This window comes from Phaenicophaeus curvirostris, chromosome 18 (assembly GCF_032191515.1).
Source record: "Phaenicophaeus curvirostris isolate KB17595 chromosome 18, BPBGC_Pcur_1.0, whole genome shotgun sequence".
Lineage (NCBI taxonomy): Eukaryota > Metazoa > Chordata > Aves > Cuculiformes > Cuculidae > Phaenicophaeus > Phaenicophaeus curvirostris.
In genome coordinates, this window is record NC_091409.1 from 922,268 (window position 1) to 946,011 (window position 23,744).

Here is a 23,744-nt window from a genome sequence, read left to right on the forward strand (position 1 = left end):
TCATGGGAATAAGGTCGTTCAATAAATCATAAATGTCAGAGGGAGGGAGGGGCAGTGCTCTCTGCCTGCTGGGTGAAGGGAGGGGGGTGATACCAGGCTGGAGCAGGATTTCAGGGAAGGGCAGGAGCAGGGGAAGGAACTGCTCTGCTAATCGATAGCAGAAGTGCTCTATGATGTTATATAGCTCCAAATGAGCTTCTGTCCGGCATTTTAAGCACCCAGAAATGGCTTCCAAAGCAACAACACTGGAACGGTTGCTACGTTTATGTATTGGGAATGGTTTATTAAACAGCTGTAACTGTGCAAATGCAATGGCAAATATGCTTGTTTAGGGTAGCACATTTCAGTAAAAATGACTTAATGACTGCATTGAAGTCATTTATTGGGAAGCATGGAAGCTGTGCAATTAAGCAAGTGCATTTTCCAGGATTATGATCATCCAGTCTTTTATATATTCTGTATGTCTGCAATGGATTTATTCAGTCCTGTGTACCTTTAGTAAGAAGTGGATAGATGTGGCATAAACACGGAACTTCCCTTTGTAGCTCACGGATATGCAAAAACCGTTTCGTCTGTCTTCAGTCTGGAAAGTAACCTCACTTTCATGGAATAGGGTGTGATGGGCTGATCTTTCTTTAAAACCAGCCGAATCCTTTCACTCTCTCCACAACTGCACAGGCTCGGGCCAAGCAGAGGCAGGACATGCAAAGAGCCCCCTTCTCCCTCTGTCTCTCGGGCTGCTTGTGTGCTGTGGTCAGACTTGGATTAAAAAAACTCTGTCACTTCAGTGTGTTTGGGGTCTTGCAGAGATTTCAAGAGTGGAGCAGAATTTCTTCTTTTGTATCTAGCTTCCTGTTTCCTTCTTACACCAAACCCACCATTCTCAGAAGAATCTCAGTTGCTTAGACCAGAGTTTTTTCACAGCACTGGGTGGAAGTGGATTTTCCAAAGGCTCTGAGGCAAGTCAGGGAAGCTGAACATTAACTGCCTTCTGTGCTTTGAGCAGCCAGTGTTCTGCAGGCAGGAACCCGGTGAAGTCAGTGGTTTCCCAGGAGGCTGCAGGTGGCTTCGTGGTGGGGCCAGGAGCGTCCACCTAGCCTCACAGGGGGTCCGGAAGGGTGTAAAATGGCCAGATCCACAAAAGGCTTTAGGTGCCTAGGATAAAAGAGAAACATCAGTCATGGAAGGTTTTTGTGAGCTTAACTCCATCACTAATTGATTAAAGATGAGGGGGAAGGGGACTCGGAGATGATTTAAGGTCTCAAGCTCCAATCACACCTGCTTGCTTTCACATCTCTGTCCTTTGAGCACAAACAGAGGCAAATCAAAACCAGTTTTCACATCAGCTTCTGTTCAGTCCCCTCCTTGAACTCTGTCACAGGGGGGAGATGGTGAAGCTTAACAAAGAAATTCACTTTACACAAGATCCTGGGCCTGCAGATAGCTACATTACAATTGACTGTGTTAATTTGTGTGCCTATTTTGCTCCTTTCTTGAATCTTTGCATCTATTAATTATTGCAAAACGGTTCTTACTGTTAACTCCTGGCAGTTTTTGCTGCTGTTTCAAAATTATAAAATGTTATTGTTGGCAGAATGGGTACAGACATGTACAGTGAATTGGTTTTTTTGCAGAAGGAAATTACATAGTATAATAATATGCCCACAGTACCATGGGAAGTGCAATTTCTTATTGCATTAGTAAATAGGATTGGGGGAATATGAGCTCTGGATTATAAAACGTCTTGTAATGTTGGGGGGAGAGTGGTTCAAACCTGTGTCACTGAGTCCTGGCATCACAAGGTTAGTGCTGCGAGGGCCCCTGTTGGTGCTTATTTTTCCCCCAGTTCATTCACTTAGGTAACAGCTTTAGGTTTAGGGTCCCGAGGTTGGTGATCTTGTTGGTTACTCTCTGCCTGCAGTCGCAGGACTCGTGGTGGGTCACGACGGCTTGAGAGAGGCCAACTGTGAAACCAAAGAGCTTCACTAGGGCGACAGAGCACTTGTTTCTCACCTCTTTTTTTAAGAAACAGCATTGGGTGGAAGTCATTGAGGAGGTTTTTCTAAGTGAGAAAGGTTGGTGAGAATGAACGTTTTTAATTTCCTGCTAAATGGAAGTCTCAAATCCAAAGCTTATCTCCCTCCCCCAACCTGAATGCAAAGTCTTGGGTCAGCTTGAAAGGTGTTACACAATCTGGGTAGTGTTGGTGTCTGTGAAGACTTTCTTAAATAAAAGCATGAACAACTTGAAGGAATTTGAAGGATAAATGGAGATTGAAAGTCTATTTCTAGTAAGAAGCCATTTCCTTTGAAAAAGAACAACTCCTCCCTCAAAAAGTTTGAGTAGCTAGTCTTGATTATTGCTACCTGCTGCCTTAGCTGGAAATGTCAATAATTTGATATCAGCCTCAGCACTTTGATGTCTCGTGAGCGCTGCCAGCTCCAGCATGGTAGAAAAACCTGGACCCTAATTCTTGGTTCAGCTCCTGGCTTCCTGCACACCCCTGAGACTGCAGCTCATCTCCTCTCCTTTTCATCTTCTCAGCTGTCAAAGGGGCGTTTAAACTTTACCATTTTTTTGTGAAGGTCTCAGAGTCCCTCAGCGAGATGCTTTGGATGGAGACGGTAGGCTCATTTCTTCCTGCATATAGTGTGCAATCTCCTCCAACCATCTCCACTAATCTCATTAAAGCTCTGTTTTTATGAGTTGGGGATTTGTAATTTTTTTGTTGTTGTTACTGCTACTGCTGGTTTTCTGCATCACCACTCATTCTTATAATTAAAGTGACAGCTCTTGAACTAGTATGTCAAAACAGCACGGTTGAGGCAGAAAAGTACCGGGAAGATCATCTTTAATCAGACAACAATGATTCATGTTTAACTGGGTAGATGGTAAGTCCTAGATCTAGCTGGCTTGCAGTGAAGTTTCCCCAAGGACAGGGTGTTGTTAAGAATTTTGCACAACTGTCTAGGCCTAACCACTTGGGGTTCCTGATGGAAACTATTTAATATGCAGTTTCTGTCATCGTGTCAGAGCTGTAGATGGGGAGCTCTGAACCCAAGCAAATCTTTTCAGACTTATATTCTAGAAGCTTCACAAAAAAAAGAAATGTAAAGGAAATTATTTTGGTTTGAAGATCAGTTGAGCCCTTCACCTTGATTGGAAATCCATTGATTCTGGGAGTCCCAGCTCCTTGTTCCTCAGTCCTTCTGCATCACAAAGACAGGTATTCTAACCCTGAGGATTTCTCAGTGGAGAAACCTTAAGTGCAGGTGTGTGGCTACACGACCTGTACATCTGCCCCGGTGTGTGCGTGAGGGGCAAGAGCAACACAGGGCTGTGCAAGCACCCCAGGAGCTCCTAACTTGCTGGTTGCTCCCACTGGGGCTAAGGAAAAGGGCTTGGCTTTTGAGCTGACACAGGGAAGACCCTGATCAGCTCTTGGTCTTTAAGGCTTTTATGTCTCTCTGGGTTAATAATGCTTTTTATTACACATTTGCACCAGAAACTCTTCTCCTGCTCTGAATTTCTCACTCTTTCTGCAAGGGCTTCATGAATACACATGGAAAACAATCCCCTGCTATGTGTTCAGTTGGGCCTGATGAACTGGGGTCTTTGAGGTGGACCCATGGGAATTAGGAGCATTTTTGTGGCTCATTTAAGATGCCCTGTGACTCCAAAGAGATATCATAGCAGCCTGCATTTGAGGAGCCCTTTACATCAATCCTGCTTACAATGGCTGTCCTCCAGCATCCTGGATGTAGGGTACAGGAACCCTGGATTACTGGCAATATTTTTGTATTGCGTTAAATAAGATTTCATTCTTGACCAGAGATTTGTACTTCATTACACTGGTATGTAAAATGCAGCATGTATTTGCATTGCCATGCACTCTTACAATAATAACATTTGATGCCGCTTTAGATTAAAAGAGCTGAAAGGCTTTCTAGCTGGAAGCAATCAGCCCTTCAGTGCTCAGATACCATATAGCACTATATACCATATAGCACTATGTACCATATAGCACTATGTACCATATAGCCTGAGGTAGCAGTTAATTTTCCAAGAACATCTTTAGCGCTGAAGCTACTGACCTTTGTGAGAAGACCACCAGAGCAGATGGCCTGGTGTTAGTCTGATGAGGCATCTTCTGTGTACCTGCGGTATTTTATTTCTGAGACAAGATTCTCAGGCTCCGTACATATGAATTGATTTTGACGCTCCTGATTGGTAAGTATATGTTATTTAAGTGGAAAAACAGGAATGAGTGGGAGAGGTGCTGCTGTCTTTACACACGTGCTGCCCTCCAAAGGCAATTGAAACTGGAGTTTTCTCCTTAAGTGCGGCAGCTGGAGTAGTGCAATGGATGTATGAGGATGCTTTGGGCAATCCAAGTGCTGCTAGGATCTCTGCCAGAATGGAGATGAATATGTACAACACACTTGTGAATTGCTCAGAGAAATTAGTGGGTGGGAGGGGAAAGAAGAGGGTAGGTGGAGCAGCCTTTTTTTCCCTGTGCTGTCACACAGGGGAAGGCTAATGACTGGGAGCTACTGAAATGCTTATAATTGTCTAATTATGGACAGTAAATGTGATTAAAAGGGACAGCAATCTTTCTCCAAATTCAAAACACTGCAGTCTGTCTTTGAAAGCAATTTTGGCTGTTAGCACAGGTGGTAATGTCCCAGCAACTGAACCCAATCTAATTTCACTGTCAAACCGCTAAGGAGGAAAAATAAGTTCCCTTTGGGATGCCACCTGATACAGCTGCTGAGTCCAGAGGGAGAAACGGGGGTGAGAAGCAGTTTGCAGAGCTCGGGAGGGAGCACGGTGGGACAGGCAGCCCGAGTACGGGAGCGCCTGGGCGTGTGGGTGCACTCCGACCGCAGAACAGCGGCTGTGGGATTCGCTGGATCTGTTCCCCCAAGGCTGTCTTGCCCTGAGATGGAGCTAGGATGGGTACATAAAGCAGCACACAATATCGTCTGCAGATGGCATCGAGGGTTCTGTTTTTGCTGGGGAAGAGCAGTAGAGCCACATGTTCACTGGGACAATAACCAAATCACGTTATCTTTGTCTTACTTTACTTGGATGTTAGAGCAACTCCATGTCCCGGGAGAAAGGACGTTCCTAGAATTTGTCCGCGAAGCTGAGATACGTATGAGAGGCAGCTGGCTGGAGACATGCTCTGTTTGTTGGACTCGGTGTGGCTGTTCCTCTCGCTCAGGCAGGGATGGTGTCAGACAGCTGTTTCCCTTCTGTGCAGGAAAAGGGAGGTTCATCCAGTCTTGCACTGGGCAGGCTAGGTAGGTGCAGAGTTAGTCCAGCCCAGAGCTCTTCGGTGCTCTTCAAGACTTTCAAAAAGACCTTCAATTCTTCAGAACCATAAAAATGTAAGAAATTTAGTATCACATCCTATTATGAGGCTGAACAAAACGTTTTTTGTGGAGTAACCTGTAGGACTTGGCTTCAATCCTTGGTGTATTTTCTTTGGAGGTAAATCCACAAAAACCTTCTCTCTCCCTCTATCATTTATTTATGTGTGTTTCTTTTCTCCTGGTATCAAAAGCAGATGACCTGAAGTGCAGAGAGAAAATAATCTTTCTTTTCTTCCTCACCCCATGAAAAATCGTAGAATATTTTGAGGTGGAAGAGACCTTAAATGTCATCCAGTTCTGTTGCTCCAAGCCCCGTCCCACCTGGCCTCGAACACCTTCAGTGATGGGGCAGCCATGGTTTCTCTGGGCAACCTGGGCCAGGCCCCCCCCACCCTCACACCAAAACATTTCTTCCTAATACCTGGTTTAAATATCCCCTCTTTCAGCTTCAAACCGTTCCCCCTCGTCCTATCCCTGCACTCCCTGATAAAGAGCCCTCCCCAGCTGTCCTGTGGGCCTCCTCTAAATCCTTAAAGCTGCCCTAAGGTCTCCCCGGAGCCTTCTCTTCTCTAGGCTGAACAATCCCAGCTCTCTTAGCCTGGTCTCATATGGAAGCTGTTAGGGTACTGGAGGTAAAAGAAGTCTCTTTCCCCTGGTCCTCTGTGGGTTAGTGCTGGGGGAGCTCTGCGTTTGGCCTTTCTCTATTCAGCCACTGAGACACGGTGAGGCGGCTTCTGGCAGCCAGAGGCCACCAAGGAGAACATCTACTGCTTCTTTGTTAGGTGGGGACCGGCAGTTCAGGAAACCCTTCTCAGAAAAAACTACACACAAGTAAAGTAGAGGATCGAGTAGAAGATACAATCTTATGGTACCTGGCCAGGAGGTCGCCTGGAATGTGCCTCCATGGTCTCTGTCCTTAAGACTTCATCTCCCAGCTTTGTAGCCTGACAAGGAGAGGATGCTGGAGAAGAAGACTGAAAGGAAGGAATTAACAAGAAAAGTAAAATAGGTAATTTTTTGTTTTATCTCCTGAGATATGAAAGAAGATTTTTGCAGCTAATGAATTATTTCTGAAAACACTAGTAATGGCTGCAGGAAACATTAACTTCAAGTTTCCCAATGAACAAGCATCACTTACATACTGATTTGAAATTCTAATGTGTTTTCATTTGCAGTAGCTCAACTCTAACATGACTGGGGGTCTGGAAAGAGGCCAGAAGAAGTAGCTGTGTTTCTGACAGTTTAGTAATCTCCTTAGATGCAGCAGTGGAAAACAGTGGCTGGGTCCTATTGAAGCCTGGGGCAATCAATTATCTCAGCAGAGAGGCTCCAGAGCCCTTTGTTAGCACTGGGAAAGCAGGGAGTTTCTGGTTGCTGTGAGCATAGCAGTGATTTCAAGCTAAGCAGAAAAATCAGTGGTGTCATAGGTTAAACAGCTCTGCTGGTATTTAAAAATGCATAGTTGGGACCATGACCCTGCTGAGAGTGATGGAACTTTTGCTCTGGACCTCAGAGACAGTGGGGTCTCTGCCTCCTTCTCAAAGGAACTCTGCTGCCAAGCTGGAGTTAAAACCCAGCCAAGAAGGTGGACTGAGCAGTCCCCAGGTGTCTGATCCCCTTCTTGTCCTCAGACGGGAAGGTGGTGATCTGGATCCCCACCTCACCCCTGGAGCTGAGGCTGGTGGCTCTCGGGGCATGGGGAAGAGAAATGGAGCTGCTCTGGCTTAGTCTCCAAGGTTGGGTTGGCATTCCAGTGGCACTGCTCAGTGACTGAGAGATGTGTCATCTGAGAGAAAAAATTAAACAGATGGTAGAGGGAGTTACAGTGGGAGGAAAACCCAATTAGAAGTCCCAGCATGGTTTGTGGTAGGGATATGGATCTTATACCTTGAGTAACAGCCAGGAAAAGAGAGGCATCCAGCTTTTTCATCCATGGTGGAGAAAATTCTTGTTTCAGGCAGAGAAAGATACTGAAAAAAAGCTTTTGCAAAGCTTTTGAGAGATTCTTCTCTGAAGGGAGCGTGAATAGGGACAATACAATAGGGAGACAGAGTTAATATGTCCAGAATGTGGTCTCATTATTCCAATGTAAGGTTTTTAAAGTTCCTCCTCCTGTGAGGATGCTTAATATTTAACACAGCATCCCGGGAGCTGAAAGTCTGTATTCCCACCCCTGGGAATGACCCCAGCCCCTCCTGACATAAACACACAGTGTTTTTGAGGTCCCTCACACCCCTGTTTTGGCCATTCAGAAGTTAATTTTCAGAAGCAGGGAGTGCTGGCATGATCTGATGCTGGGCAACTGGCACCTTGTGGCCTCAGCTCTAAAATTCTTCATCTGTGAAACAGGGTTTTTGACTTTTTGCTGTGCACAGGGACTGGGCACCAGCTCGGGTGGGTGGGTATGAAGGAAGGTTGTCACAGAGTGATTTGTGGCCTCCACTGTGGGCTGGGATGGGGTGAGGAGAGCTAAGCGTGGGGTGATAAGAGCGCCTGGCCTGGCACAGCCCTGCTTGCCTCCTGTGGTGGGGACACCAGACGGTGTTGCTGTTACACAGGGTAATGCTCCTCCCTGCCGAGGTGGAAAAGCAAATGCACAGTCCCTCGGAGTCCAGAGGCTGTGACGAGACTAAAGAAAGCACATTTCACTCGCTGAGGGGATGCCGGACTCAAAACCAGCTGGAAAAGTGACTGTGGAAGGGTAACTGTTCTCAACAGCAGCTCAAGGGCAGCTCTGTGTGTCCAGAGGGGGGAACCTTCCCCCCCCCCCCCCACCCATTTGAGAATCTGGGTGTTATTTAACTAGCAAAATACAAACTTCAATTGTCAGAAAATACCGGAGATGTTTTTTCCTGTGCAATTCCTTCACTTTCGTCATTCTGCTCATGCATTATGCTGGAGATGACTGCTGCTGCCAGCCGTGCCCCGTCGCCAGAAAAGCAGGCAAAGGCGCGACTGCTGTGCGGGTGCTTTCGAACTTTAATATGCTTGATTTGCTGTCAAAGCAATCTTTTCTTCCCATACAGCGCCGAGGTTGGTCGTGGTGTTGCTTTGCAGGTGAACGGCACAGTGTGTACTGACTCATGCTATTTATAGGAGGGCAAGGTCCCTGTTCGAGGAACGGGGTACCTGTTCTGGGAGCAGGATGAGAAAGAGTGATTGAGCAAGAAAGAGGGAGAGATTTCTGACTGTATTCCCTGAAAAAAGAGCTGGGGAATAAAACCAGAAAAATACTTTGGGAATGCCATGAGATATAGCAAAATTTGCATGGTTTTGTTTATTCTTTCTATCTGTGAGAATTTTTTTTCCATGAAACAGTATTCCTACCTGGTAGTGCACTCTTAATTATCTTGCTCAATGCACTATATAATTCCCAGATGACTAACTAACGTTAATAAATGACTTTTATGAAACAGATATCTTCCCTCCACATTGAAGAATGCTCAAGAGTGAAGTGCCAGAGTTATATACAGGGCCAGAGCTGAGGCACTCTCAGGCCTCACCATTATTCTAAAGCCATCAAGTCATCCTAGAATCTCGTAATAGCAATGCGGGCAGAAATGATCGCCCGTCCTTAAAGGGTTTTGCTTTACAGAAAAAAGTCTGAGAAATGCCTTTCAGCATTCAGTTTATTCTGGAACTCTATGGGAGTATCAATTGCACAAACTATTCATGATGTAGATGTATATAAAGAAAACTATAACACAGTATTGGATGCTTAGAGTCCCAGAAATCCTCTTTAAGTACCCCAGTATATCTATAAAAAAATCTTCTTGCAGCTCTGGGAATGGCCCAGTCAGCAGAGTATCCCAAGTCAGCCTCAATTCATCCACCCTGACACCAGAATGTGAAAAGCGTTTAGTGGAGAAACAGGCACTTGCAAAACCTTTCCTTCACTTTCTCTTAATTTTTGTTATATAAATGTTATATTTCCTGGAATAGAAGCTCTGAACCACTGAACTCAGTCTGAAGTCAATCCAGCTAACAAGCTCATTTATATTAATAGGAAATCAACTCTTTCTTTTTGCTGGATTCCCAGCGGAGCAGTTGGTGGTCTGCTTTTTCCATGCAGCCATCTTACTCCATGCTGATATGCCTCAAAAATGTTTGTTTGCTAGAAAATGGTAGTGGAAACCTATATTGCTGATGTGAAAAATAAATAAACAGTGAAACCCATAGCCTATTCTGGTCAATTAGACCTTCATAAAGTGGTCAAATTTTGCATGCTGTCAGATATAACTTAAAAACTGTCGTCCAACAGCCCCATGGCTTTTAATGACTAATCAGAAAAAAACAAGCAAATGGAACAAAACAGAGTTAGAGCTATGGTGAGATTATTTGCCAGGAGCTTGTATTTGGGAGTCTGGATGTAGCTGCTATATTATACCAGACTAAAGCTTGTTTCCCTTACCTAGCCCAGCTGGTCAGCGCTGGCTGCTTGGAGAAAATATTTAAGAAAAACTACATGAGACAGCTTATGAACTACTCTATTCTTGGAGGAGAATGAATAATTTTTAGTTTATACCATTAGCCAAAGGGTTTATATAACTTCTAATTCATTAATTCTTTGTCTTATGCTGTACTCTGCTTTTCCATTTAGCTGCCATTTAGTGTTTAAACTCTTTGGTGCTACTGGGACATCCAGACCTTCTCCCCAGTGGGGGTGGCAGCGCACAGCTGGTCTGAGGCTGGAGAGCCACTGTCATCTCGAAGGTGGAACGGGGCCCAGTGGATGCGCCAGGGTAGCACTTGGGTCCTAACGATGAGCAGTTTGCACATTTGCATATGATGCGAATCAGTGACCTGACCACAGCAGGAGTGGCAAGTCTATCCCAGCCCCTCGTTACCGTTGTACAACATCGGGCTCCAGCCATGAAGGTTAGAAAAGAGGTCATCTTCCCATATTTTAACTAAGCCTTGAGGAAGAGAGAGTCTTTTGGGATTTGTTCCTGCATGATGTTGCTCGAGGGCACTGTGGCCTCCCCTGTGGCACGGCTGCAGTTCCCCTCCTCTCTCTGTCTATGGCTCAGCTGGACGCCTGGCATCATCCCCACCGTGTTGCCTGTGGTGGAGTCACAGCAACGAAAGGCGACAATATCTGCACTGCCACACAAGCACCAAATGGTACCGGAGGCCTGGAAGGTGAGTGCATGCTTGTGTGCCATTACAGGTATTTGATAAGCTCTGCCTCAGACTCCTGCACTTTGGGGACTTAATCTTTTAAGGCTTTTTTTGCTTTGCCAGGCTCTTGCGATTCAGAAAATAATGCCTACAATTTATTGCATCACCTGGCTATTAAATCTGCCTGTAAAGAATAGTAAAACTAGACCATGAACATCTATGGGAATTATTTTTTGTTGAACAATCTAAATTTACACTTACTTACGCCTGGATCAAACTTCATCTGACTGTCTCCTAGCATTCGCCTCGCTCCTGTTTGCATTTAATATTTGTGTTTAATTGGACAATGTAAAGTACTGAGCAGTGCCGTGATGTCGGGCCGTGGAGGCAGGTGGTGCAGCCACGGCAAGCAGCTGTGGCTCAGTGTCCCCCCAGCTCTGCTGCTCTTTGTGGGGCCCTCTGCCCTACAGGGTGATGGGAAGAACTGGTTGAGCCTCCACCAGTGCTCGGGGGTTCACTGGGGCTCTTGTGCCCTCTCGCCAGATGGCTTTGTTTGATTAACCTTTGGGATTATCGGCTGTCACCTGTCTCGGTGTGAGGCAGACACCGGCTCGCTCAGAAAAGGGATTGGGTGGTTTTGTAGAATCAGAGGACAGTGTGTAACGTGGAAAGAAACAAAAAGTGTCTAGTTTAGCTGAAATAAGACAAATCACAGGAAATCCCATCCAAGTGGGGAAAAAAGAGATAGTGAGGTTATTTGTGAAGGAGCCAAGAGGAGAGATTGTCTGAGGAGGTGGCCTGGAGGAGTTGAAGGAGAAGACACTAGAAATGTGAAAAGGCTGCTACTTTTCATTCATCTTGGTAAAGCCTGGAAAATGTTTTATGTTGTTGGTAGAACAGTAAATCTACTGATGTTGGCCCCAGTAATGTTTGGCAGCTGATGCCTGAAGTAACACCGAGGCTGCTGCTGAGCGGGCAGTAACAGCTCTGCGGCCACCGAGCCCCTCAGGTACATGGGCTGGGACAGATCCTGATTTATTCTTCTGCCTCGTGGTGTAATTTAACTTGCTAGTGTGTCAACTTGCATAAAGTGCAAGCAAGTGACAGGGTTGAGGGGATGTGTGGTGGAGGGTCTAGGCAACGCAAAGCTTCTGTAGTATACTTTAAGTAGGAAAAGAATATTTAATATCTATAGGTTTGGCCCACAAGAATGAACCACAACGCCTCAGGAGATAGGCATTATTTTAATTGACTTCATAAAGTAAATCAATTCATAGAGAAAACCTCCTTGGACAGTATAATTACATATACTGGATTATAACTCGGGAGCTAGCATGCTCAAGCTGGCAGGCAAATAACAAGAAAAATCATTAGCAGAAAGTGGAAGAGGAAGACATATGTTAAAGGACTTTTTCCACTTTCTAGTTCTTCATTTGTAAACTTCCCCTCAAATTCAGTGCCTTAATCTTATTAGATGTCATTGTCACTGCTTGTATGAAACGCTCAACTGAACAATTAGATTTTTCTTAAAAAGACCTTACAAAACTGAAGATGAACACAAGTAAATGCAGAAACATGCCATTAAAATGCTGTGTATGGACTTCTGCAAGATTTGTCCACTTGTGCATTTAACTTTCTGATTTCCATTTGCAAATATGGTGACTGGATAAAATAAGATGTATAACCGTGCACTTAGTCTTTTTGTCTTGATTTGCATGTGCAGAAACCTGTGAGGATGGGTAGAGTGCAGAAACTGCACAAACAAGTGGTTGATCTGGGTAGGAATGTATTTATTCTTTTAAGATTTTTGAAATATCTGTAATTTAACATCTCCGCAAATCAGGGGCTTCAGATTAAAACTTTGAAGACTCTTACGTAAACTTCATTCCAGTATGAAAAATGTTGAGGTAATCAATGCAAATAAAATATTCATGAGCAGTTTAAATCTCTTGTTCTGATGACTTGCATAATCTAACCAACCCACTGCTTAATCTGATGGAGAAGAAAATCACAGTGGCTCTAGAAGAAAGTTCAAGTCTTTACCTGAAGTAGCAGCAAAAGGAGCCCGTTTGTCTAGTTTTCACACCCAAAGCTCTTTGTCTCCCAAGCTTGGCTGTTCTCCCATCTGCCTCTGGTTCCACATCTGCACAATTTCATGCTCAAGATGCAGATTTCCAGGCACTGTGTGTGTGTGACAGGGATTTCCCTGTGTGCTGAACCCCCTGCTCTGTGTGCAGAGGACCTGGGAGGTGCCCGATTCCCTGACCCTGGCTGTGGCTACAGGAGATGGTGGGTAGGTTTTGTCCACAGAGCATGAGGATTGAAGCCCACAGGTTTGTTTATGCACTGAATCTGTCAGACTTAAAACAGGAGGTGTCAAGCTCGGCACTGCTTTCCTGAATCACGGCCTTATCCATGAGAAAATAACATATGTCTAAACCTGCTGTCAACTGCAGTGAGCTAAAGCATCAACTCAGTGCCAGCTGATGGTAGTTATATTTTTGGCCAGTATATATGACCGTGAAACAGAGCAAATAAAGGCTTTGGTTTTTATCCATACCTTTTTATTTATTTCTGCAGTCTGTAGTAAGGGATCATTGCTTTAAAATCCTTAGACATTTGGACATATTTTACAAGACAGTACAGTTTCTGAATGTCACACATTGATCACAGTTTCATACTACTACATGCATATAAAGACACTGATTCTTTTAATAATTTGTTTACGGAAACAACTGGAGAGGTCAATAAACTTCAACAAAGAATGACTAAATAAAATTTACAAAAAAATGTAAGACTCTAAGTACACTAGTATATGGCTAATGTTGCTGTAATCACCCCAGACTGCCAGGGTATTGAAACATTGCTTAAATGGGGAGAAAACACCTGCTGACGTGTTGCCCCTTGTTTGATCCAATATAACCCAGTGACGAGATTGTGCAAGACGTGCAGGATCTGCTGGGCTGTCAGGCAGAGGCAAGAAGCGCTGCCCTTCATTACAGACACATGGAACTGGAATCCCCATAGCTTCACCATTGCTGAGGTTTAAAAAAATAACTGAAGTGCAAGGCAATGGAGAAACCTGTCGTATCTTCTGCCCTTTCTCAATCTGGGTCACAGTTTCAATTTCCAGATACAAAAGCAATTTGAGCCACATGTACCAGCTGAGCCACAGGAAACTAACATTTTTTTCCAGTTTTCATTTGTTGATAAATATCACATTTTTGTTTTAAAGGGAACCCCACGGCTTTCTTATCCTTCAATGACTACGGATGCTTACTGCTGCCCTTTAGAGATGTCTCTAGCAAGCTCTCGCCTGGGGCTCATGGGATGTTAAAGCAAGTTCAGAGGCTGATGGAGCTCGGCAGGTCCAGCAGCCATCCTGTGCTTTTGGAGAAGGGAGACCTGGGGCTGTTCCCAGCCCTGTGAAACACTGAGCCTGAAGAGTGACAACATGTAGCGCAGTGACAGACTGCCCCAGGATCCTTCCTTGGGCATAGAGCTGTTATTAAACAGCACATGCCTCATTAAGTGTTTTCTCCCCATTCAGGAACTGCTTCACTGGCCTGATTAAAAAGCAGGATTCTGCTGCAGTAAGTCAGGGTATGTTTTTTTAATGCTAACCTAGCTGAAAAGTGAATTTGGTTGGTAGCTGTGGCTGGCCTTTCTGATTGCAGTATCACGGCTTCAAAGTAACATGGGGATGCTGCCCACTCTCCCCCCAGAAACACCAAGAGGGAATGTTTGAATGCAAAAGCAATTTTCTGCACCCACCACCAAAAAGCCAGAAGGAATGTGGAAAAAAAATGTTCTCTGTCTTTGCCACGAGCCAACAAAAGTGACATAAACAAAATAAATCCCAGTGATCACACGAGCCAACATGTGGCTAATGGTCTTAGGGGCAGTGAGACATCAAAGGAAGAGAAGATATAATGGGCAGAGCTCCTAAATGAAGTACAGAGAGTAGAGAAGAACTGATTAATCCTAGAATGGTCTTAAATGTAGATTACCAATAGGACCAGAGGCTGCGACACAATCAAAGGTAACTGATGGCCCAGTCTCCCGGTAGGGTCCTCCCAGTGTCAGTACGTCCCTGGATCGAGGGCTGGGAGTGTTGAACTGTGTGGCTGAGCTTGTGGTCCTGCTCTAGAAACAGTCTTTTGTGAGTCTGGGATGCTTCTTGCAGCATCAAGCCCATGGAGTGAGCTGACACGGAGGGATGCTTAGTCAAAATTGGGATGTGATCGTCATCCTCTTGCACGCAGGATTCCCTCCTTTCCCAGGCTTCACTGACCTGTCTCAGCTTCCCATTCCCTCACCCCACTGGTTTCCTCACAGGTGCTGTGGACAGACACCTCTGTCCCTGAGGTCATATAGAGCCTTTAGTTTTCCATTTGCTTTTAGAGATATCCAAATTCTTTACTGGCCTAGACGGGGCACAGCTCCATTGACCTCAATGGGCTTTCACTTATAGTAGCACAGAATTTGACATTTCATGTAAATTTGGTTCCCTGGCTTCCACAAGGCTCTAGTTTGGGTGGGTCTTTGTACTCAGCCCAGCCTCATTATTATTTTTTGAAGGTAGTGTTGCTACAGTCTTGAAAAGTCCCCTTTAAAAATGTCAAAGATTAATCCTTGTTTAGTCCTACAGAATATCAATAGTATTATTTCTAGTTAAAAGGAAAAACAAAGCTTTCTCTTCTAAGCCTCTAGACTGAAGACTTCTTGTGCGATGAAGCCAGAATCAAGCAAAGCAAAATTCTGAGCAGTATTTACAGATAGGAACACTTGTGGCACCCTTCCATTGGTGTCAAAGGACACTTATTTGTGACTTAGGTAACACCAGCAACAAAGGGGATTCACATCCTGATTGCAGACTTTCAGATTTCCTAAGGTTTCCTTTGTCTGGCCAAGACAAAGTTTCAGTGCAAGAGCCTAAATCTGATCGGCATAGGGTGCAAAACACATGCTGGAAAATAAACATCTCTTCTTTGAAGAGCTGGTTGGTATTTGGGTCATTTCTGTTGTGGTGTGGGAGGTCTGAAGGTGGATACTTAAAACTGGTCTGACTAGAAGCTTTCTGTGGTTTGTTGACTATGCTCAAACAAATTTACTGATACGGAAGGTGCCTTTTGAAGGGATTTATGTGATCTTTGATGTAAGATAGAGTGGACTATTGCATTAATGGCTTCCAGAAAAAAAGAAAAATCCCACCCAGTTCTACTAACCTCATGTGCAAACAAGTCTTGCTGATACATAATCACACACATAACAGAGTCTGCTGGTTATTCTGTTCATTTGGGTGGTATCTGGACGTTCTGAAACGTGATTTCCCAAATTATTTCTGTTTCGGGTTTACTGCCTACTGTGGTGGGAGTATAAGAAAATCACACAGGCAGACAAAAGGAAATGTTTATGCAGAGCTACAGAGCTGGTCCGAAACTCTTTGTCGTGCTAAACTTCAACAGGCCATGAGATGATAGCTTCAGGATGCACATTTATCTCATGGACTTTTTATTGAATTTAAGTGACAGTACAGCTATAAAGGAGCAAGGAAGATCATTAAGTAAGCAGGTATAAGGATGGACTTAACCATAACCAAATCCAAATCCAGTCCCTCTCTGAACATATACATTCAGGTTTTTTTATTCCCCTGTAATTTTTTCTTATTTTCTGATTGTGCCTGGGACTGAAAATAGAAATTGCAAAATACAGTGGGAAATAAAAATCGTAACCCTTTTGCTTTAACCCAGGCAAAACTCTCATGAAGGTGGGCGCTTTGCCTGAGCATCATCAGGTCACCGCCTTAAAGTAAGAGCCTGAATTCTGATACTTATCCCCGATCCATCATAATCTTTAGGACAGTCAGATTCAAACCCTTTCTCTTCTTTATGCTCTCTGCTTAATTGGTGTAAATCTGGAAAAACTCCACCGAAGCCCAGGCTATGGCTAACCATGAAGCCAGTGGCTGTAGCAGGGGCAGCGTGGCCCGCTTCTGTGTTTCTCAAAGGGAACGACTGAAGTTTCCATAGCCAGTCCCTGGTTATTTTTATGCACCATAAACAGGAAAATACAAAAACATGACAACATCAGACAAACTCAGTGACCTTTTGCAGACACACTTCCAGGAGGGATGTTGCAGATATTTTTTGCAGAATGAAAGAAAATGACAACAACAAAAAGGTTAGGGGCTCAGCTATGTAAATGAACACCAAGAAAGCATCTAATATATTATTCTGTAATACAAAAAGAAGAAATCTGACTTGATTGCCCTATTATAAATTTGCTAAAAATACAGATATATATTTATATTTTTATATATATATATAATTTTTTTTTAAATCTGAACAGAAAAATAGACTACTCTGGAATGCATGAAAGTCATATGACTTTTCCATACATCAGATTCTTATAAAGCCAACACAATGGCAAACAGAAGGTACAGAGGTAACTAGAACATCTGTACTTTATTCAAGAACTATTTAAAGCCATATTCTCCCCAAGTGGGTGATCCTAAAGCAACCTAAGGTAACACTTGTTCACTCTGATTGCCATAAGCAGAAGTGACTGCCCAAACATGAAGAAGTTGGAGCTAATTTGGAGTCACCGGGGAAGCCCACCCCCCATCTCGCTCCCACCTGAGCTGCACAGGAGGGCATCGGTGCCACACGGTCTCCATCGCTTGGCTACTTTATTCAGTAATTCTACTATGCGCTTTAAAATGAGGCATAAAAAACTATTGGAGATCATGTTATGTGGAGCGTATCAACAGAGAGAGAACTTGGCTTTAGAAACCTTGTCTTTGCGATGAGTTTTAAATACACTTGTTATTTACTATAAACTGTACCAGTCATTTCTGTCAAGACATAAATATACAATAGGTACAAATATTAACAATACATTACAATTTTACAGAAGAGAATACTGTTTTCCTTAGAAATGTGTATCTTATTAGCTGCAAGGGAAGAAAAGGCTACAGTTTATCACAGCCATAGTTGCCAAAGAAACCGACCGCCTCGATGTGTTTCTGCGTGACTTGCACAGACAGATATTCCCCGGCACGTGACACACGGCATGTTCGGGAAGCGAATGTGCGTTCTGCGGGTTTTCTTTTCCTCTTTTTTTTTTTTTTTCCTTCTTCTACATTTATTGACTCTTGAACCTTTCGGAAAAATGTGGATTTCACAGGAGAATGTTTTGTTTCGTTGGTTCTTTTTTTTTTTTCCTTAAGTGTGCTTAGGTGAAGTTTCTAAGAAAAGGCACTGAGAAATCTACTGCAATGTGACTGCTGTTTTCCTCCGTTCAAGGCTAAATCTCCAAGGATTCTTGCCTCCTAGTTAAGAAAACTGCACCCATTCTTTCCTTATATATATATATTATATATATATATATATTTATATATATGTATTGAGACCAATGTTGATGGCATAAGATACAAGCAAGCACAGACATCACACGTACATTGTCTTTCCAGATATGACGCCTTCTGCAGTAGCACTGAAACTCTGTCAGCTTGCTTGATACGTGATGCACAGTAAATTCGCAGACCTGAATGCCAAATATCAGTGATTAAACTGCATGCTTTAGCTCGATGCAAGAGATATTGCATATTTTCCCCAACTGTTATGAGCTTTGGGAAACATGTATCAAACAAACTATAAAAAGAAATCGTCGTTCTAGTGTCTATAGGGTTTGGTGAGCATTATGTTTTCAAAGCACTGCCTTTCCTTTTGTAATGAGTACAGATTTAGTCTACCATAGCTTTATGTTAGAGTAGATTTCCCAGTGCTTACATTATATGTATGTGTATTATGCACACACACATATATAGGTACATACTTCATATTCAGGCTTTATTTCATTAAAATAAATTAAACATACTTCCTTTTTAACTGGGCACAAAATGAGATCTACATCTTCATACACAAATAAGAAAGAAATGCTCTTCAAGCATATTATATGCTTAATTTTAAATTATTTGCTTTCTATAAGAAATCTATAGGACTTTGGCTATTCAGATTTAAAAGGTAGATTTTTAATAAAACTTTTGAATTTGGCTTTCAAAAGTGACTCAATAAAATGCTACTTTAAAGGTAGGACTAAATAGATGATATAAGGTGTGTGTCGTAAGTGATCACACAAGGCAGACAGAGGGCCTTTGGTTACAAGGAGAGTTGCACCAGTTGATTATCAGTTAAAAAATGATAGAATTGTTGATCTATACATTTTTTTCAGTGCCATATATAAACCAAATACATCAATTTGGATGAGAGTTTGGTAAATACTACACTATATGGCTATATTTAAATATGTTCACTTTTGTGATATATAAGATATGACTTTTTCTTCCACGTGAAAGCATCAGCTTTAAAAATATTTAACTTGGAAATCACTATTAATTACTTTATCAAAAGAATTTTCCCTGATTTTTCTTCTTTTTACATTTGTGCTGATGGCAGACATGAATGATCACTGAAACATAGAGATTATGTTAAGACTGTTCTCTTTAAAATTTCTCATTGCCACTCTATGGCCTCAGAAAGCCACAGAATAAATCAGTATTTAAAGCTTATCTGCTGGAAAGTCACTTTACTTTTTTTGTGGCGACTCAATCTTAACTAGTATCTCAGCAATACATCGGTTCCTCTAAGTACACTTGTATTTACTATGGCCAAATCCTAACGTCTTTCACCAAGCAAAGAGCCCACTCGCAGACCAGTGGTTTTGGCTGAGTGAAGGCAGAGTAAAAGCTGAGGAACCTCAGGAATTGGCCCTGTATAAATACTCTGGAGCATCTCGTTTGCACACATAAATACCTTAAACTTACTTTGCATGCCTCCTGAGTCACTCTTTGCGTGACACGAGGTCTCTTTTGCTGCCGGCAGGCTAATTCGTGAGGTGGTGGCTCAGGTCCTACTCTCGCCTCCCCCAGGGTCTTGCCTTGCTGGGATGCAAGGGTGACTTCTGAGTGGATCCTTCAGACTGCGTCCCACCCCAGGGATGGGGCCGGCTGAGCAGAGCAGAGCAAACTCCAACGCGTGTACAGTTTGTGCCAAGGAGAGACCTAACAAAGCTATCATTGTAACCCATAATAGTTCCTAAAACATATATGTGCTTATTGCTTTTGTCCGTACGTGCTGCATTCACTATTACAGATTACAGACAGAAGTACTGTACAGCCTGGACGGACAGACATTTACATTCAGGACTAACCAACGGCTTTTTTTTTTTTTTAACAATAGGAAGGAACAGAACGCAGTGGACTCGAGCGGCTCGGGGTATTCCTCCCACCCACGCGCTTCTGCTCCCGCGTCCCACGTCTCAGCACGTCCCTGGACCTGCTGCATGCAAATCGCTACACGCCCCGGCAGGTAATCAGAAATAGGTCAGGAAACGCTCATTGACAGAGTTATTTACAATTGAGTTTTACAGTAGAAACAGAGAACAACATAAAAGATTACCATCACAGTTATCACAGGACAGGTTGTGACTTGCTACAGGCGTGTAACAAATCACGGTCACGACAGGAGGCACAAATTAAAATAGTGCTTGGTTAAAGTGCTTGATTGTTACACTCTGCTATCCTACTCCAGCATCGCAACAACAACAACAAAAAGTCAACGTAAAGTGCTTTTCCTCCCCCCCCAAGATTAAAAACCAAAGACAAATTATTTCCTACACAATTTGACATAACTTTATTGAAACAATAATATTTTAAAAACCTAGGCTGGTGGCTGCTAGTTCTGTTTATTTAAAATGGTTGGATCTTTTTTTTTCTTTTTTTTTTTTTTTCCTCGTTTCATTTAAAAATGACTGGATGTTACTAAAACATCAGGCCTGATTCTCCTGTCTCTCGCAGCTGCTTCGTGCTGCAGCTTTGCAGGAGCCTCTCCTGCCTGACCTCCTCGTGAGAGAGAGCACAGCCAGGCCAGGGGTGGGTCGCTAACGAATCCCTCTTTTTGCATATTTATGTAACGCTTGCATATCTTTCACTGCGCCGCTCAGGCGCTAAAAGCTTCAGACCAATCGGTTCCTCTCCTATGCCAAGGGCGAGACTTTGGCTGACGCCTCGGGTCGGCACGCGGGCGGAACAGGGAGAGCCAGGAGCCATCCCGGTGCCCCTGGCAGGTGCCGCAGGGGCCAGCGGCCGCGCTCGACCATCCCCGCTGGGCAGGGCAGCGAGCAGCTCCCTTCCGCGGAGGGGTAGGGCGAGAGCTGAGCTCACCTTCCAGCCCTGTGCTCCCTGGCTCCGGGAAGGGTGTCTAGCTGCGATGCCTCTGGACATTCCTGCTTCTGCATGGCTCCTTCACACCTTCCCAACGTGGGCTGTGGGTCCCCTGAGGGCCATGTGCCAGCCCCGGGGCAGGTATCGATTTTTAGCAGAGGGTAAGTGCAAGTTTCACTATGTCCTAGGGGATGTTTGGAATTAGATACAAGTGGTGCAACTCACCCTGCTGATATTTCAAAGGAAAACGTCAGGTCCTACAGGATATCGTATTGTTAAACACACAGAGAGCATTTTAATAATTGGTTTCTCTAGGCTGTTATTTGTTTTAAATGTTTTTTTGCTTGGATTTTCCAATAACGCAAGAGTTCCCTATTACCTTTAGACATAATATCCATCAGAGAAAGCTGTAGATGGGGAACAGCTGCCCTGAAGCAGTGAGCATTGTGTTTTTGATAGCTTTATACCAACCCCAGCAATTTATTCCAGAGTTCAAATCTGGCTGCCTTGGCATCCTTTATGGAACTAATGCAAATCAGATGTTAATATTTCCAAAAGGAGCTCTAGCGTTCAAGGGGGAATGGATGGATATTTGGTCACATTGGCTTCACTGGACAACATGAAAGGAGATCAATGTGTGATCATGATTTGCAGTCCTGTTTTTGACTGATGTGGGCAACGTCTTTAGAGTTGTTTCAGAGAAGGACATTTTCACAAACCCACACTGGACCTCGCCCAGACTTTTAGAAACAGGTGGCTCGTTTCAGCCAAGTTCATGCCATGCAGAAGCTCTTTTTTTTGTGTTGACTGTAAAGACATTCTTTAGACTTTCACTAAGTTCTTTTGGAGACCATCTCAGATGCTTTGATCATGTGTGTTAGCATGTCCTCCACTGCCTGGTAATACATGGACTTCTGGGGAAATGTGATTTTCTAGCCTGACGGTCTCCTGATTGCCCTGGGTTCTTCCAGTGATACCTTCCATAGAGTAAATGCAGTTTTGTCCTATAAGCTTTGGGGAGGTGGGTAAAGCAGCAGCTTCTAGATGGTTCTTCTCTGTTCTATAAACATTGTCCTTTTGCTTTAAATAGCCACTGTTTGTAACTTTGTACTTGGGACTCACATTTCCAGGTGGGCTTGAATCATAAAGCAGCTGACCTTCATCATCAGTGTCAGCATCTATATATTTGTGTATACCAGCATCATGGAAGTTGAAAGCTATGGCCGTCTGTGTCTCTGGTGACTTTGGAGGTGTTCTCGCACTCGCAGTTGTGTAAATCGAGGTTTCTGGGCTCATGAGAGATCTGTCAGAGAGTAAGGAAGTATCTGTGGCGGCGGCAGCAGCTCCCCGGCTCTTCAGAGAGTCCGGATATATTCTCAGTACATTTGATGCTGGTACTAATGTGCTGGTTTCCTCTTCCATGAAGTTAACTTTCAGAGACCTTAGTTTTAAGGGATTACTGGCCTTTACAGAGCTTTTGGGGCTTTCTATAAAAAAAGCAGAATGGTGGCTGCTTTCAGAACTTGGATTCATTTCTGCAAATCTGGCACCACCTCCCTCTGGCCTGCTCTGCTCCTGAATCACATTGATGCCACCTTTGCAGGGAATGGTAGTGAGCGGGCTGTGTGAAAACCTCCCAGAGTCTGGGAACTCTGCTGCACAACTTATGAAACTGTCAATGCTGGACATGCTCCTCATGTCAATGATCCCATCAGTACGAGTTGTCAGCAAGGGCACCATAGGGCCGGGAAGAGTTTCCATTTCTAGTTCTTCTTTTTGCTTTCCCGGCTGACTTGACTCTTTAGTATTAAGGTTTGGCTGGGACTGAGTCTTTGCCATTTTGTTATACATGTCCTCTAGCTGTTGGACGTTGAGGTGCTGGGGACTTGAAGATGATCTGGCTTTTTCTGGAGATCCTTGTTCCTTGGTTTCAAAAGATTTACTGGAGCTAGTTTCTGAGAGTGTTCTCTTGGTCCATTTCCATTTGCTGGGAGATAAATGATTGTCCTGAACTTTATCCTTTTTGGCTATGCTGTCTCCATTCTTTTCAACCACAATGTCCATGAGTTCTATACTACGGGCAAATGCATCCTTCATGTTCATGGAGACAATACTGCCATTCCTTTTTGCTCTTTCAAGAGCTTCCCTGCGCTTAATGGCTTTCTCCTGCCTCTTCTGCTCTTTGTAGAACTCAGAGAAGTTATTGACAATAATTGGGATGGGAAGAGCAATCACCAGCACTCCAGCAATACAGCACAGTCCTCCTACTATTTTACCTAAAAGAGTTTTGGGGTAGATGTCTCCGTAGCCTACTGTTGTCATGGTAATCGTTGCCCACCAGAAAGAAGCTGGGATACTCTTGAATTTTGTATCATCCTCATCCTTTTCTGCAAAAAACACTAAACTGGAAAAGATCATAATGCCCATGGCTAAAAACAAGATGAGTAATCCAAGCTCATTGTAACTTCTCCTCAGTGTAAACCCCAAGGACTGTAAACCCGTTGAGTGCCGGGCAAGCTTTAGAATCCGGAGTATCCTCATAATCCGAAATATTTGTACCACTCGTCGTACATTTTGGAACTGAAGTACACTTTTATTGGATTCTGTGAGGAAGATAGTGACATAGTACGGTAAGATAGCTAGCAAATCAATAGCATTCAGTGGGCCTTTGAAAAACTTCCATTTCTTAGGTGAGGATAGGAACCGCAAGAGGTATTCCATTGTAAACCATGCAATGCACACCGCTTCCACGTGGGCAAGCTGGGGATTATCTGTGGTCTGCCCGAATTCATCCATGCCTTGTAGTTCAGGAAGTGTGTTAAGGGACAAGGCAATTGTAGATAGTACAATAAACATGATGGAAATAATTGCCAAAATCTGGAAAGGAAAGAGAAAAGAGTGAGTTCATCTCAGAATATATTACGCTATCATTGCCATTAACTCAGGGCTGTATTTCCACTTAACACGTTTCAAGACTAATTTTGCTCTTAGTAGACAGATGTTAGACAACCAATGCATCC

The 23,744-nt window shown here is 43.7% G+C and overlaps 1 protein-coding gene across 1 annotated transcript in view; it reads right to left on the reverse strand.

Annotated features, from left to right (window-relative positions):
* Positions 1–19,896: 19,896 nt before the first annotated feature.
* KCNB1 (potassium voltage-gated channel subfamily B member 1) overlaps positions 19,897–23,744 on the reverse strand; it is a 109,067-nt gene continuing 105,219 nt past the window's right edge. Inside the window, exon 2 of the mRNA XM_069872002.1 lies at positions 19,897–23,601. Within this exon, the coding sequence (XP_069728103.1) occupies positions 21,580–23,601 (2,022 nt within the window). The 3' untranslated portion in view covers positions 19,897–21,579. The remainder of the gene's footprint in view (positions 23,602–23,744) is intronic.